The 16,642-nt window shown below is 40.0% G+C and overlaps 3 protein-coding genes across 4 annotated transcripts; 2 read left to right on the forward strand and 1 right to left on the reverse strand.

Annotated features, from left to right (window-relative positions):
• Positions 1–1,032: 1,032 nt before the first annotated feature.
• On the forward strand, positions 1,033–6,444 carry mcur1 (mitochondrial calcium uniporter regulator 1). Its single transcript, XM_042068807.1, has 9 exons — positions 1,033–1,724; positions 1,986–2,105; positions 2,207–2,310; positions 4,247–4,348; positions 4,533–4,574; positions 4,738–4,809; positions 4,979–5,032; positions 5,187–5,301; positions 5,556–6,444. Exons 1-9 carry the CDS (start codon positions 1,325–1,327, stop codon positions 5,609–5,611), a joined length of 1,065 nt encoding a protein of 354 aa, XP_041924741.1. The 5' UTR covers positions 1,033–1,324; the 3' UTR covers positions 5,612–6,444.
• Positions 6,445–6,643: 199 nt separating this feature from the next.
• Positions 6,644–10,719, forward strand: dph2 (diphthamide biosynthesis 2). Of its 2 annotated transcripts, XM_042068804.1 has the most exons (8): positions 6,644–6,798; positions 6,935–7,014; positions 7,354–7,511; positions 7,716–7,828; positions 7,933–8,153; positions 8,280–8,972; positions 9,766–9,948; positions 10,314–10,719. In XM_042068804.1, exons 3-8 carry the CDS (start codon positions 7,359–7,361, stop codon positions 10,454–10,456), a joined length of 1,506 nt encoding a protein of 501 aa, XP_041924738.1. In that variant the 5' UTR covers positions 6,644–6,798; positions 6,935–7,014; positions 7,354–7,358; the 3' UTR covers positions 10,457–10,719. The 2 variants fall into 2 exon arrangements, with proteins under 2 accessions (XP_041924738.1, XP_041924737.1); XM_042068803.1 differs by lacking the exon at positions 6,935–7,014 and having other exon boundaries at positions 6,646–6,798.
• Positions 10,688–16,235, reverse strand: ncf2 (neutrophil cytosolic factor 2). Its single transcript, XM_042068805.1, has 15 exons — positions 16,018–16,235; positions 15,667–15,749; positions 15,385–15,493; positions 14,981–15,109; positions 14,493–14,600; positions 14,154–14,213; positions 13,991–14,034; positions 13,637–13,778; positions 12,854–12,913; positions 12,530–12,596; positions 12,298–12,335; positions 12,050–12,201; positions 11,678–11,783; positions 11,303–11,417; positions 10,688–11,136 (listed from the first exon to the last, which is right to left on the reverse strand). The coding sequence occupies exons 1-15, from the start codon at positions 16,189–16,191 to the stop codon at positions 11,051–11,053; spliced, it is 1,473 nt and encodes a 490-aa protein (XP_041924739.1). The 5' UTR covers positions 16,192–16,235; the 3' UTR covers positions 10,688–11,050.
• Positions 16,236–16,642: the final 407 nt, after the last annotated feature.

Consider the following 16,642-nt stretch of genomic DNA (forward strand, 5'->3'; position numbering starts at 1 on the left):
ACTCTCGTACGTACATTTCATTTGTACAGAGAGTGTACAGGCAGTTCTCGATAGGGAAACGTTTGGAACACTTGCATCGTGACGGGCACTAACTTTGAAATCATTGCTCCAGCCTTACCAAATATTGATCAGAGATCCCTAATGTACTTCCTACTTTGCCTAAACTTTACAAACTGACAAAAAACAGCATCAACAGTTAGGAAACAATGTGAGTCTACCTTTGCTTTAAATACATTTCTGCGGCCCCAGCAGTGGCGCGACTGGCTGAGGGCACCTGCACTGTACGCCGGCGCCCCGGGTTCGATTCCCGCCCCGTGGTCCTTTCCTTCCCACCCCGACTCTCTCTCCCACTCACTTCCTGTCAATCTCCACTATCCTATCTGATTAAAGGCATAAAAAGCCCAAAAAATATACTTAAAAAAAAAAATTCTGCATTTTTCCAACAGCATTTTTTTTACGTTTGCAGGCGTTGCTACTTCTGTTTATCACAATAAGTTTCGGTTTCGTCTTCGCACGACCTCATAGTCATCGTTCTCAGCCACGCTGACCCAGACTACGTACTGAAGGGAAATAGACCTCTGAAGTTCGCCTACAAAAAAGAACCAAAACGGACATTTTTGCCCATAAGGAGATCCGGTTGTTAATTGAAGCTAACTATGGCAAGTTGCATTGCAAGTTAGCTCTGGGGTAGCCTAGCAAAAATCTAAGTGTGCCGCCTTCACGTACTGGAGATCACAGTATCCACTCGAAGGCAGAGGACAAAAGTGTGTTCAGGAAAACATCTGCATTTCAGACTTTTTCATCCCCGCGAGAGTTTAACAGGTACGATGATTGAAAATCCCCATGTTATTTTCCCATAGGTAAAATCGCCAGATACCGGATGTCAAAGATGGCAGCTTTTTTGTAGGCGAACTTCAGAGGTCTATCAGAGAATGTCTAATAAGGGTCTATTAAAATTGAGCGGAAGTAGGCCTACGTAGGAGGGCGGAGCCAGGCTAGTCTCCAGCCTCTGCCCAAAAAATCGTCTGATGACACAAAATTATGATTTTTTGCTCATCGGAGGGCTTTTTCCAGACAAAAAATATAGATATCTCTCGTCTCAGGGGGACATGAGGGAGGGAATTAGCACGGTCATTCGAAAATACTGCGTTTCTACTGATACAAAGCTTATGCTAATCGGTGAAGTGTCCCTTTAAAGAGCCCTACGGCGTACATGTACTCACTACGTCACTACGTTTGTGTACTGTAACGGGAAGTTTTTGACAGCGCATGCACGGAAGTTGACTGTTGTGTGTAGCCTACATTTTACACACATATCTGAGAAATGCTCCTCCGGTTTCCTCATAACGTGATAGGTTCTTGTGGGAGCAGATCTGCTCCACAACTTTTTGACTTTGGGAAAGGCTGTACTCAGCGTGGAAAGACGGGACGTTCTTTCGTCGACTCCTCTGTCTTAGGGCAAGACAGACTTGTCAGCCCTACCGTTCAACAACCTTTGGAAGTCCTTCGACGTCTATATCTCCGATGGTTTCAAAAGCTTTCGTTGACTGCAGACTTACCGCCCTGGCGTATATCATCTCGAGTCTGCAAGATGTTATGCATCAGAGGGAAGCAGAAGATGCACGTTGGTTATATATTTGCTAACAATACATCTCAAACCCCGACGTTTCTAAACGTTGGGAAGGACCCGGTCCTTCTGAAACGCACCAAGTTGTTAGTCAGAGGTACCTGTTTATTTCCCCCTTTTTTTAGAGTGCTGACATTCCATATATCCTCGTGCACTTTCTGCATGTGTATCTGACTTAATTCATGTAAAAACGGCAATGTCCTTCTGTTGGCCTACCTGTTGAAATTAGATTGTTTACACCCGTTGAATGAACACTAGTGTGATGCTACATACATATTATACATTGAATGTGGCTCACATGCACTTGACTTTCTAATATATATATATATATATATTTTTTTTCCTTATCTTGTTAAAGAGCTCAGCACATCCATGACATTTCTACAGTATGACGTGAGAAAAACAGATATGGTGAAGTCTGGCAGCAGGAAGCTCTTCTTTGACACACATGCCATAGTGCGTCTCCTGGAAGGGAATGGTAAGATTTCCAATTCTTTTGGGTTTGAATCAGTCAGGCTGCTGTATCAATACCTGGGAAGGATGGCTGATCGGTTGTTGGTGTCTGTTGTTTACTGACAGGATTCAGCACGGAGCAGTCTGAAGCTATTGTCTCAGTTATGGTGAAGACAACCAATGCCAACATGGACACCATGTATGCAGACATGGTAACCAAAACGCAGCAGGTGAATGACCATTTAATCCTTTTATACAGTCTATGGTTTAATCATGCATTTCCTTATGCCTCCCTCATCATGGTTTACTCGATCAGTCATTAAAGTTATGTCAGTTTGGTCGTGTTTCGTAAGGTCCAATGCCATATAGCCCAGAGGCTTGAAAATCTGTGTGTGCTACGGGCAGGGTGCGATTTGTAGGGGGGGAGGTGGTGAGGATTTCCCCCCCTCTGGTTTTCCTATCCCTACCTCTGCTAAATTATTTTTATCGTCGGGGGGGACAACATTTATCCCCCTCTGCCCCTCATATTGATTAATGCTACTTCATATAAGTAAAGCGCTGCAACATGAGAACAGTCTAGTAGGCTAGCCTACATAATAATCTGACATCAGAAACGCACCGTCACCGTCAGCACTCATGCTGCTGACACAGTGACTGCGTGATAACTTAATTTGGCCTTGATCGTGCAGGACATTTCAGAATGTCGAGTGTGTAATCCATCATAAATGGCTAGGTTCAATGGAAAAGTTAGCTGGACAAATGAAAGAAAACGAGAAGGATTCAGTGAACCATAATAATGTTTTAGAACCTTCAAAATTAGAAAACGGATGCAACTGAGATGGAGGACAACTGCACGTAGAGTAGAACGTAGGCCTATTGTCCGAAGGAACTCACATTAAATGAGGAGATAATTGCTGAATGTCACAAAAGGTGTTACAGAAATTGCTTGTCATTGCTTATTCAATGGCTCTCTACCGAAACACCTGTAGTTTGCGGAGGACGAACGAGAAAGCACTCGTTTGATAAATCAGCCAGTAGTAGACAAATAACTTTTAGAAATAATCTGTACTGCAAAAACGAATGTTGGTGGGTATTTAAACTATCTAGCGGGTGTTTTAACAGCTGCAAGAAATAGAAGCTTCATGGTCTTTATGTTCTGGTTCGTAAATTATTTTCCTAAAACTTCAAGTTGCCCTATAACTTTACTCTCCAAACTCTTCACTGCACTGTAGGCAATTAACTGACAGTATGATAGGCTATTTATTTTCTGTAGGCTACAATAAACACATTTATTTTTTCAACTTTTGCAATATTACGCACTTGGCTACTGAACGCAAATCAGCAGGAAAGAGAATGCACGTAGCCTACGCAGCTATTTGGTTACCAACTAACACTGTTAGCCAATTCACTAACTTAAGACTTCAGTGCCATCATATACAACGTTTTTTTACACAACAAATACAGAAAGGATGGAGGCAGCAAAAGTAGAGAAGTCATTTCAGATGGGGCAAGAACAAGGTGAATTTGTATGCTGACACCAGACATAATTTCACTGCATTTCTTACTTCCAGTAACTATATGCATGTGACAATAAACTTCCTTGTATCTGTAAAGTAAAGTGTCAACTGTAACTGTAAAGTTTTGTCAACAAAAGCTTGGAAATGTGTTAAACACGTCTTGGAAGTTGGAGCTGCAACCACTAGTCCAGTTCACTATGTTTGCTTCTGTGTGTGCTGCTCATGAGTGTGTGTGTGGGGTACATCTTCATTTCCCCCTACCGGCAACCCTTCACACCACACACACAAAAAAACAACATTGAGGCAGTTATTTTGTAGTAAAAGCTAAAACAACAACCCAGACATAGGTTAATGATCATCTACTGTACATCTATTTGACATTAGTACCATTGGATTTTGCCACCCAATATTACAATTTGACTGCTGGAAATTCAATCCAAGGTAATCTTGGAGATGTGAGATTGAGAAATTAGTAATTAAATGTCCCCATTTTGAAAATCCAATGGCCTTGGAAAAATTTGGAATCAAAGATTTTCTGATTCTTCATCCTGTAAGGTTTCCAAAATAGTTATTTGAATGAAATTACACAAGGATACTGACTAAACAGGTATGGCATATTATGTGATTCTTTTTTGTTTTTGTTTATAAGGAAATTATGTTGCAGCGAGTGATGTCTCACATTGTCGCTGTGAAAAAGGACATGATCATCCTGGAGAAGAGTGAATTCTCTGCTCTGCTGTCAGAGAATGAGGTAAGTGAGTGCTGCTGTAGGTTAAATGCACATAGTACTGACTGTGTCATGAAACCATAATAGACCATCTGACTTCGATCCATATGTGCTGTGCAGTGCTTTGAACTTTAATCTAAAAGAAAGCACTTGTATATATTGACTTCTGTCTTTGATGTGCTAATCTCACCCATACGTCTTCCCACAGAAAGTGAAAATAGAGCTACTGCAGCTGAAGATGCAACTAGCTGTAAGTGTTTAACTACATATATGAGAGTTATGGCATAATTTCTCAGAGAAACCATATTTCAGTTTCAGTGCTTCCCATACAGTACTAGGAAGCATGCCACTGTTATCAAATAATGTCTTTTGCTTTACTGTTAACAACTGAACTGTCAACTTCCCAACCACAGGATGTGATGAACAAAGTCCGATCTGACGCAATCATGGATATGAATGTAGAGAAGAGCAGAATGAAAGAGATGGTATGTCTGACATTATAATTATATGGATTAATATTGTTGTGTTATAAAACATTCTTAGCACAAAATATCTGATCATTTCAGATCTTAACAGAATATCAAACAAGTAATAGTAATTCACTGATATTTGTACTATGTTTATGTTCTGATCAATTGATTTCATCTGTCATAGAAAGCAGAGCACGGAAAGAAGCTTCTGGAAGCACGGAATGAAATGATGGAGATGGTACAGCTAAATTAATTACATGGTTATTAATGGGTTAAATGGGCTGTTTAAAGGTGATTTGATAATCATGAGTGAATCAGTTAATACCAATGCGCAGAAGAGATCATATTTGTTACTGTACTTGTTTATGATGATAACATTTCATAATTTCCAGAATGCAGAAAATGAGCGCCATGTCACTCAGATTAACATGAAGATTGACACAGAGGTAGCTGGCCTGAAGACCCTGCTAGAATCACACAAACTGGACACCATAAAATACCTCGCAGGTAACTTTTTGTCTTTTGGCACCACAGGTCCTACCCTGAGGTCCTACCCTGTCCTACAGCTGATGCATTAGAGGTCTGCCCAGATGTATTAGATAAAATACTTTGTTTTTGTTGAGCGGACATAAAGCATAACACCTGCAGTGACAGTGCAAGCATCAACCATCTCGTACTGGCAGGGGGCTTAATTTAGGCTGCGAGGTTTAGATGTGGCTCTGTTACTGGTTTGCCTGAAACTAAGCTTTCCCTCATTACAGGTTCTGTCTTCACCTGTCTCACTGTGGTTCTGGGATTCTATCGGATATGGATGTAGATCAGAACGATGAACCACTGGACAGTCACATCTGAATGGACTCAATTAAAGATGGTCTCGGCACAATGAGAATGTGGACAAAAATCGCACAAACTGTAGAATCGCACAAACTGTTGTTGTTGTTTGCTGTTTTTAAAAGGGATGCTTTGTGAGGTTGGCGAGGCATTTTATCTATTTGTCTGCTCTTGACTTCACGTACACACCTGATGTTTTAGAGAATCAATAGTACCAAAAGTGAAATTATCTTAGACTTACCACTTTTAACTGAAGTCAATTTGAATATCTTCACTCAGTCTAAGTGAACATGAACAGTGAAGGAAGGAACCTTTTGGCCACTTGACACAAATTATTTTTTTATAAGTGTTTTTAGAATAAAGTATAACCTGGAAGATTGCGTATTGAACTTGCCTTGGACATACTAATGTCCAATAAAAACACTGCCTTGGACATACTAATGACCTGCAGGAAGAGGCACTGTATGACCAAATGTACAACTATGCATGAAGACCCTGTACCTTTGAAACTTTAGATTTTATAGGTTTTGTAAATATGACAAGGGGACTTCCTCAGGTGCCAACAAAAGATTTAGTATATTGAATATTTTTTTATATTTCTAGACATTCTGCATTACACTAAGATACTAAACATTTTCAAACAGTCTTGTGAGACATCCGTTATAAATGTTAAAGAGAATGTTAATATCTTGATACGGTTTCATGAAAATACTTTTTCTACTGGATGCTGAAATTGTGACCAAGTGATGACAAACTGCATGACAGCAAATGGACCATTTGGTTTTCATGGGTAATAAAACTGTTACATTGGATATAAAATGCTCAAATTGTGTCAGTAGATTTCTGTTATTTAACTTGATAATGACTGCACATAACTTAATGAACAATTTAGTTTTAATATTTTTACTAAGAATATATTTAACACGTTTGTTAAAACTATTTTACGTAAAACATATACAATCCATCTAACCATTTGTTTCAATGATGCGTACCTAAAGAAAAAGAAATACTTGGGTACTTGCAATCAATGGGTGGGGTACAATTCCTCCAGAACAGCAGATGGCGACATACTTGAAACAAATACAAGAAGAAGTAAACAGGAAGTGCTGGGCGAAACGGTCTGTAGTACACATTTCACGTGGGCTCTAACATGTTACCTCTTCTATTATCCTGGTACGTTTTACAAACTGTCAATTGTGACATTTATGCAATAGTTCATTATGCTCATTTTGTACTGTTTTATGTTGTCAATGCTATGTGGTTTCTGGTCATTTGAGGTGGAATGAAGTTACAAGTTACCTATTCGCAGGGCACACCACACTGTCAGTTGACGTTACTACTAGCTTCTACTTCATTAGTGAACCCAGCCAGAGCTAGTACATTGAGTAGGTAAACATTCCTGTCAGTAGAACAAAAAATAAGCTACAAATTATACATTAAGGATAGTAGGTTGAGCTAAATGGTGAAGTTATTTTCAAACAAATTATGAAGTTATATCAAATATATCAGGCTGCTACCATGCTTAATGTAGGATAATGAATGCAAACCAACACTTTCGATGTCATTTTGAAACCTAAAAGCATACAAATAGTCATGTGGATTGGTTTTCTTTATCATCGTGTTTATGTTGTTCTGTGTGGTGTCATAAGCTACTGGGATCTTGAGTTTCCCCTTGGGGATCAATAAAGTATCTATCTATCTAATTGAATTTACCTTGTAATCCCGTAGACGTCATGACAGACGCTTTCAGCACTAACAGCGAGCTGGTCATTCAGCGCTGTGTGGATGTAGCCTCGATCAGAACAGACCGTCCTGCTGGAAGCTGGGAAGAGCTTTACCAAATCAAGGAGACCTGTCATTTCATCAACGATAACCAGTTCAAGAAGGTATGTAGACAGGATATGGTTTATACACTTTGTATCTGGTATTATAGTATTACTCAGTGGCTTTTTAGTCATAAAGAACTGAGATGGCCACTGTCAGAAATGTTTAATAACAGCATAGATTATTTGTGCCACTCAAAGCTGTTTTTTTTTCCAGAGCTGACTTTTCAGTAGTCAGTGCAATATAAATTCTGTAATTTTCAACAGGTTGCCCTGCAATTTCCCGATGATCTCCTGGTCGATTCCATTCCAATCTCGGCTGAAATAGAGAATAATTCAGAAGCTAAAACCTACATCTTAGGTGACACCTCATATGGCAGGTAAAGTACACCATCATCCATTTGGATGTACAGTCTGCTTGGACATTATCATGTAATAAAGCATCACAACTCAACTTTCTCTCTAATGTATCCTTTTCTTTCAGTTGCTGTGTTGATGAGGTTGCTGCAGAGCATATCGGCGCAGACTGTATAGTGCATTATGGGAGAACATGTCTCAGTCCGTCCAAGCGGCTTCCTCTCATGTATGTCTTTGGGAGGCAGCCCATTGACCCTCAGCAGTGTGCCCTTTCCTTCAAGGAACTTTATCCAGACTCTCAGAGTCATGTGGTCATATTGTATGATGTCATCTATTCACATGCCATAGGTGAGTCGTTGCTTTTCTTAGGTATGGTCCTGTGGAGTCATCTCGGTCACACAGGGGTATGTTTTTTGTATGGTGTTTTTAACAAATAAGACACCTGTGTCTTTGTCTGGTTCATTTTCTCTATAGATGCACTGGTGAAGTTATTAAAGGAGACATATCCCAACATTGTTGCCTCCACTCTTGTGATGGATCACTGTCAGAGTCATGAACAGGCGCAAGGCTCACCATCAGAATCTGACTGCAATGGTCCAGCACCAGGGACAGACAGCAAAGTGGTGCAGAAATTTGGCCGGCGCTTTTGCCTGGAAGAGGGTGTGAGAGTAGAGGATTACTGTATGTTCTATGTTGGCCAGGAAGGTGCCACACTCACCAACTTCATAATGACGTGGAACCGCTGCCCTTTCAGCTCCTTTGACCCTGAGACGTCAATAGGTCGGGCTGAGTCCGTCAACGTCAACAAAGCCCTGATGAAGCGCTACTATGCAATCGAGCGAGCCAAAGACGCCGGCGTGGTGGGTATCCTGGTTGGCACACTAGGGGTGGCGAGTTACCTTGCCATCATTGATCGACTGAAAGAGAGCATTCGCAGGGCAGGCAAGAAGAGCTACATGTTTGCCATGGGGAAGCTGAATGTTGCCAAGCTGGCTAATTTCCTGGAGATAGACATATACGTGCTGGTGGCCTGCCCTGAGAACTCCCTACTGGACTCCAGTGAGTTCTACCGCCCGGTGGTCACACCTTTCGAGATGGAGATGGCCTGCAACAGCAACCGGGAATGGACCGGAGAGTATTTCACAGACTTCAGAGATCTGTTGCCGGGTATAAAGTTCTGTTTCTAAGCGGTGATGTATCTATCACTGATCTGTTCCCTATGTTTTCTTTTTTTTCTTGATATGTTAGAAGAGTGATATTTTGCCTCGATGGGTTGCAGTGAACAATCTGACATGTAGATGGCAGTAATGTTCATTACGGCTCCCTGTCATAGGCCTGTCAGGTCTTCTGTGATGAAGTGCACATTAAAGTGTTTATGTACACCTGGTGCACTTATTAGATGATATAACTGTGCCCCTTTCCGCTTCATTACATTTATAAGTAATATACACTACCGGTCAAAAGTTTGGGGTAACTTAGAAATTGCCATTCCATTCCATTATTGACAGAATACCAGTTGAGATCAGTTGCATTGATTTTTTTAATCAGGGTAGCAGTTTTCAGATTACATTAGGTGCTTACATAATTGCAAAAGGGTTGTCCAATGTTTTCTCAATTAGCCTTTTAAAATGATATCAGATTAGCAAACAAAATGTGCCTTTGCAACATTGGATGAATGGTTGCTAATAATGGGCAATTTAGATATTAAAGATCAGCCATTTCTTTCACAACCCTTTTGCAATTATGTAAGCACATAATGTAATCTGAAAACTGCTGCCCTGATTAAAAAAAAACAATGCAACTGATCTCAGCTGGTATTCTGTCTATAATGTAGTGGAATGGAAATTTCTAAGTGACCCCAAATTTTGACCGTTAGTGTATAATGCCTTAAAAAGGCTAATGTCCCTTCATCATGTGGCATTTGATATGATTCTGAGGTTAATCTTGGCCTCTTTTGTAGGTGGTTGCAGTCATGTGGATCTCCCTGATGCCAACGAGGAGACTGTTACAGATGTGTCTCTGATCACGGGGTCGTTGAGAGCCACAGGCCTACAGGACTCAGAGCAGGCCAAGGCAGAGTCTTCGCCGTCCTCCCTCGTACCCAGGAACCAATCCATGACAGTAGCCAATGCCAACAAAGCAGGTGGGGAGCACACAGCTTGCATGCCACATACATCAAAACAGTTTTCTCTACTTTTACTTTCTAAAATGTATGTTTTGTATTATAATTTAAAATACCCTATCCATTATTAGAAATATGTATGTTTAACAACAGTACATATAATAAAATCTCAATATCACACTTAACTAATCTTTATAATAAATTACAATACTGATGTTTGTGTTTGTTACGCTCAAACACTTGTGGAGGTTCAACGTGTTGTCTGGTAAACTGTGAGAGGGCAGGGAGAGACAGCCTGCTGTTGTTTTTGGGCCCGTCTGAGTGGAGAGAGAGACCACTTGTGCTGGCATGTCTGGGGCTAATCCCTGCTGTCTGCTGTTTGGCAGCCGCCTTCCTGTCGGGCCGGAGCTGGCAGGGCCTGGAGCCGCGGCTGGGCCAGACGCCGGTGGTTAAGGCTGTGGAGGGACGCAAAGGCATCGCCATCGCTTACGAGGAGGAGGGCGAGGACAATGCTAACTATTCATGCTGAACGGAACAACGCACCGCCAAAATATTGGCCCTTTTCACAACAAACCCAAGATTCTGGAGGACATAAGTAAACCGTGGCATGTGTACAACAGTAGCATTATGTGCCAGGAACAAAGGCCTGTTTAAATTATGCTCATCTTCCAGAATCACAGTTTTGTTTTTTTTGTTTTTTTTCACTTTTTGCTGTTGCTGTCAATATTAATGTATATATCAATCAAAGAATGATCCATGATAAATTAATAAACATTTATTAATTGACAGATATATATGAAATATTCATCAGTAATCATTATTTAACAATATATTTAAAAAAAAACGGTCATATGTTTACACTGCACTGTTATGCGTCTTTCGAAAATGTTAGTAAAACAATAAATAATTGCTTCAAAACTGAATATGTAGGCCGCCTTCAAATAATAAAAAGGACAAATACTGAATTGATAAAGAAACAAGGTTTGTAACCAGATGAAAATTACAAACAAGAGTAATGAAGTCTATTTTATGGAGAGGTGGCTTTAAATCACAAATTACTAAAGAGGGATCAATAGGATGAATGATGACTGTTCAGACATACAAAAAGATTAAAGCACCAATGTTAATCTTTGTGAAGACTTTGTACAAAAGATGCAGGGAAGATGCCAATCTTTCCTTTACACTGTCCTTCAAGCCAGTCTGTGTTAACTGCCAAAAAAAGTCAAGTCAGAGACTTTAAATGTAAAATATAATTCAGCTATTCAGACATACCCACTCAGGCACTGAAATGTTTAATGAGTCGAAAGTATAATTAAAGTTTAGTATTATGTAGAAATTAACTATTTTTTTAAATACATAACTATACAGAAATTACCTTTGGAGAGGATTGTGATGAGATCGCCTTGGGAGAACTCGAGATCCTCTGGACTGGAGGCCTCGTAAGAGTACAGAGCCAGAGCCTGCTGTTTGGGTGGCTCCACCTTTGGGTCCTTTGAGAGACATGTTTCTCCTTCAGACACATATACTCACATAGACTACATCTCACATCGCACTGCAGTACTGCATGTCAGTGTTTTTGATGTCATGTAAGTATTAAGTGTAGCATTTTGCAGTGACAAAAGAAGCTATCAGTAACACATTATGCAACATTTTAGTGAAAATACATTGACAGTGAATAGAAATTAGAGTTGGTATGGTGATGGCTTTAATGATCCCTGCAAATAGCGATGCATTGCCCTAGCTACTATACCTCAGACTGGGCACACCACAATGTCAGACGGCCACTGCGCATGCAGTGCCACACCATCGTCATCTCTGACTCCCCAATGGTCACTCTTTCACCAGATCTCACATAGCTGAAGGAAAAAAGTATGAGTGTTTTTATAATGTAAGAGTATGTAATCTGAACTTAGATACTATCTTTTACAAGGAGTATCACATTGCTAAAGTATCTTGCATTTTCTAGTTATTTTACATGTATTGATACCATTTTCAATGAGTTAGTGTATGTTAATCAAGACAAAAGCTCCTGCTTAAGCTAAAGACAGCCTAGTGAATAGAAGTCAGTCTTTACAGGCCAAGTTACTCATAATGTTTGGTTTATTAAGTATGCATGCCTTGCCTGAGAGAAAGTGCGGAGGCGGGCAGGTTGAACTTGTTGCTGATTTTCTGCAGCATGGCCTCATAGGGAATTCCAGGCATTGCTCTGATCACCACAGTGTACAGGAAGTGGACCTTTACAATGCACCCAAGGAGTTCCTGTGACCACTCAGCCTATGACAACATGAGGTAATTAGGAGAGGAGCTCACAAAGTAAACAGCATATCTAATATTGAAGAACAAAAATCATATTCCGTCACACATTCGTACCTCATTTACATATACATCATCAGGGCAGTCAGACAGTGCTGTCAAAATGAAGAATTCCATTATTTTCATAATTTGATTTGTTTAGTAGAAACAGTTCATTCATATACATACATAGTTATGTGTCATCTTGTACTCATGTATCTCTTAAATATAAAGACTGCAGTACATATACACTCTTGTCCTGTCTATCTCACATGAATGTCCCACAGGTCTGGTGTCCTGTCTATCTCACCTGAATGTCTCACAGGCCTGATCGGGGGCTCTTTGAATGGTGGAGCTGGGATCTCATTTCCTCCATTCTATAATAATATCAAACAAACAAAATCATAACAGGACAATCCTTGTAGCACATGCACATATGGTATAGGATGTTGTATATTTGTTGTTTTAAAATAGCTGTAATATTTTATTACAGCATATGTTTTTATATATTTCTGGACAAGAGAGATTGCTAAAGGAAAAACAATCCATAGACTAAATACATACCACAGTTCGGAAAGCAAATGTGACAGGGTGTGCAGATCACATGATATGCCACCAGTAAAGTAAACGTTACCTGTCCCTGCTTAGATGAAAGGTCCAAGGGCTCAAGGTAATTATAAGGAACAAGTCCCCTCTGAAAAAGAAAAATCCATGAAATCCCATGTTTAATGTAATTGGATTACAGTCTGCTGTAGGCCATGACATATGACATTGGATGTGTCTGCACTGCTCTATCTATTTAATCTCTACTGAGCCAGAATACTGCAATGACATTAAGACAATTAAATAAACAAATAGACTGCATGTTGGAATCTATGGATAGGTTTTCCTGTAAACCAGTGAAAAAAGTGTTTAACCAGTTGTCATATGTTAACTGTCAAGTATAATTTTGCCATTTCTATTACACTTTTTTGGAATGAACAGTATAGTAAAACAGTCTTGTCTTTTTTTCCTGTATAGCAATGAATGCCATGGTCTGGAAACAAACTGCAGTAAACAATACTGTGAAAGTATACAGTATATATGAATTGATTTACAATCTCCCACATAATGTGTAATGTTTACTGTTGAAATTGATATATGGCAAAAAAGAGCAGCCCTGTTATATTGACAACATTGCTGATAATTTTGACTATCTTGTTCACAACAGTGACACGGGAACTTTAGGAATAATCTAAGCATTTTGAGCAAATAATCCACTATGTGATGCAGTTTGCATAAATTGTTTTGAAAAATGCACTTACTGTTGTGCAACCGTTAATGATGATTTGAGAAATGCACCAAAGCGTCTGAAAGAAGCTGTAAATTCGTTACTGACCCCGGCATGGCCAGCCACCAGACATGCAAACGTGCTCACCCTCTCATTAAAGATGACAGAGGCCCAGTTGTCATCTCCCTTCTGCAAGACAAAGACGATGTTGCCTGGCAACACTGCCAGCTCGTCACTGGTCTCGGGGGAGAACTCGTACAGGACTGTGTGAGGCTCTCCTTTCAGGGCTCTGGGAAGACCGAGACCAAAGGGTCAATAACATCATCACCAAATGGATCACATTTTTGTTGCAGACATTTAGAAGTCAACTGAAACATCTAAAAGGTTCCACCAACAAAGCTGAAAGTATGCATACAGATCTAACGTAGTTAATATTTGTAAAGTTAGTCACAGATAACTGAGGGGGAAGGGATAGTTCATACAACCATGTGCTGGTTCTACCTTAGGATCTCCGGGGCTTTCGGAGTGGCTGGGACGTCTTCAGCCTGTCAGACAAAGAGGGCCTTATAATCATTTCTACAGTGTTTACAACAGACTGTTCTGAGCGGATTCTCGTATTTTCGTCTTCTTTCATTTCTAATGAGATAATTGGGGAGTTGCAAACCTGTGGTTGCAGAGCAGCAAAGCCAGAGAATTCATCTTTGTGAACGACTGAGGCCACAACCTGAGGAAACAGGGTTATGTGGGGTTATTGCTCTCGCAGAATTTGTAAGGGGCATCAGACTCATCTCCAGACAATGAGACACTGTGAGTGAGTGGTGCTTCACAGGACAAACACTGGGATTCCATTTCAGCATTCCAACAGAACTAGAGAGCAGTGCAAACAAGTAGTTAAGTACAGTTCAAATACAACTTTGAGAAATGATTTATTGTATATACTGTATATCACATTGGAAAATAAACCATTCAGAATGAATGACAGCATGAAAAAGTCTGCCGATACCTTGGCCTTCCCCAGGTAGTCTTTCTCCTGTAGTTCGGCCACATAGTGTTTATTGGGGTGGAACAGCAGACCCTGTCGTATTTCAACTAGATCAAAGAGCTTCTGTTTCTGTACAAAAGAAGGTAACGATTATTTTGCATCTATATGCAGCATACCCTTCACACTTTTTCTCATATCAGAGACATAGCAGAAAGAATATATAACCATAAAACCACTTAAAACTGGCATTATTGGTGGGAATTTCAAGATGTGCAATTAAATGCCATCTATATTGACAACGACAACTGACTACTTTGAAATGACAAGTATGACATGTGTCTTTATGCATCGCTGTTAACCACCTGGACAACACAGGTGTCAGGACACCTGATGTCATAATGACCTTGTCCTTGACCCTATAGCCACGTAATCTAGATGTGGAACAAATACAGATCAGGAACAAAAATGAATAATAGCTATGGATAAACAGGACAGGAGTGAGCTCTGACCAGAATGGCTTCCAGGGCAAGGTCCACATGTCTGAACTTGGGCTTCAGGGCCAATGCTTTGAGGAGACTTTCTTGGGCTTTGTCCCATTCCCCTTGGTGAGCTTGGGCTAAAGCCATGTTATGTAGGACCTAAAGTAACAGGGATGCATCAAGAATGTGATTTCTTTATGATTAACGTATTTCTTAACATTTGTTAAGAATATTCTGCATCCATGGAATGTGTGTGGACTAGGTAAGATGTATAGAAATATGTTGGACAGTTTTGATTGCAATATATATAAAAACAGGAAATTCTACCCATTCAAGACATGTGTGGATACCTAAAGGACACTAAATAGAAAAATCCTGCTTTTCAAAAAATCTTGTGCACTGCAATGTGATGTCAGTGATCCTTTCTTGCTTACCTCAGAGGCATAGAGTTTATATCTTAGGCCAAGGAGTTTATAATCAATCAGATTATTTCCTCTTAACTCTCTGAAGGCATTATTGAAGTCTGCAAGAGCTTCTTCAAAACTGCATACACAAAAAACACATTATTGGTCAAACACTGAGATACCACAATGACAAAGTCAAATTAGCTAACAAACAAGGAACTATGTTGTGGGTCACACTTATGAGATGATGTAATCTTTCCTACAAAGTCAACTTTTTGCATAATCACCAAATAAGGGAAAATCCAGACATACTTTTCCTTTTTTAAAAATGTAATTCCTCTTTGGAAAAAAGCAACAGCTAAATGTTCATCCTTGCCAATACTGCAGTCAAAAGCCTGTGAGAGAGAACAAACATAAAAAAGTTCCGCTGTGAAAAGGAATTACATTGGTCTCTTACTTTTACTTCCTTTTCTCACATATGTTTTATCAGTCACTGTGAGGTCTTATTAGAAACAGACCTTTGACAAAGAAAACCCTTGAAAACAAACTGAATAATTATTGGGAAAGCTCATTATTTGACTCGATAGCAAAATGGCACTCACTTTGCTTGATTTTAAAAAGCTTTAATTACTGAATTGTGTTCAAACTGAAAGAGGAACAAACCTTCTCAGCAGCCTCAAAATTGTTGTTAGCCAGCTGAAGGCAGCCAATGTTAAAGGAGATTTTGGAGTTCTTCTCGTTGATGTCTAGAAATGTCCTCAGGGCAGTCTCAACATCCCCTTGGTCAACACACGCCACAGCCTGATCCCACTGTCGAAGAGTGTTTAGGAAAGACATGCTGTTCAGACTGGCACTGACAACAGTACTGAAACTGACAGGGAGGTAAATGACTTCTCGTATTGCCACCACTCCCCCGTAACTTTCAGATGGGAAGTAAGATGTTTCATTGAGCAGAAGAGGTTAATTATTTCCTCTCATATTCACAGTTGCTAGGGTAAGAACACAAGTCATATTTACCGGTAGCCTATTATACAAATGTCAGCTAATTTGTGAAGCACTGGTAAGCCTTTCTTCAGGCAAAGTTCTGAAAATCCAAGTGGCTTACGATTATTCAAGGGCCTCCCTGCCCAGAGGAGGTTTAATATGGAAATCTTTGACTAGGCTCCAAGCTGGCTTAGGGTGTCAGTTCTAGAATCATTATTTGGAATGGAATGGTTGATCTACTTTTAGGCTAGGCTACCTCAGGTGGACACAAACTGGACTTTTCTGCTTGGCTTTCTGACATTTT

The sequence above is a fragment of the Alosa sapidissima genome, chromosome 17, assembly GCF_018492685.1.
Source record: "Alosa sapidissima isolate fAloSap1 chromosome 17, fAloSap1.pri, whole genome shotgun sequence".
NCBI classification, from domain to species: Eukaryota; Metazoa; Chordata; class Actinopteri; order Clupeiformes; family Clupeidae; genus Alosa; species Alosa sapidissima.

Bases quoted from the DNA above. Each gene is read 5' to 3' on its own strand.
- ncf2 (XM_042068805.1), bottom strand. From the start codon at position 16,191: ATGTCTTTCCTAAACACTCTTCGACAGTGGGATCAGGCTGTGGCGTGT. The intron at 15,494-15,666 runs GTATGTCTGGAT...TTGTGTATGCAG, and splicing joins ACATTTTTAAAAAAGGAAAA to TTTTGAAGAAGCTCTTGCAG. The intron at 14,601-14,980 runs GTCAGAGCTCAC...TCTTTTGTACAG, and splicing joins TTGCCCTGGAAGCCATTCTG to AAACAGAAGCTCTTTGATCT.
- dph2 (XM_042068804.1), top strand. From the start codon at position 7,359: ATGACAGACGCTTTCAGCACTAACAGCGAGCTGGTCATTCAGCGCTGT. The intron at 7,512-7,715 runs GTATGTAGACAG...AATTTTCAACAG, and splicing joins ACGATAACCAGTTCAAGAAG to GTTGCCCTGCAATTTCCCGA. The intron at 8,973-9,765 runs GTATAAAGTTCT...CCTCTTTTGTAG, and splicing joins CTTCAGAGATCTGTTGCCGG to GTGGTTGCAGTCATGTGGAT.
- mcur1 (XM_042068807.1), top strand. From the start codon at position 1,325: ATGCTCCTCCGGTTTCCTCATAACGTGATAGGTTCTTGTGGGAGCAGA. The intron at 4,349-4,532 runs GTAAGTGAGTGC...GTCTTCCCACAG, and splicing joins CTCTGCTGTCAGAGAATGAG to AAAGTGAAAATAGAGCTACT. The intron at 4,575-4,737 runs GTAAGTGTTTAA...TCCCAACCACAG, and splicing joins AGCTGAAGATGCAACTAGCT to GATGTGATGAACAAAGTCCG.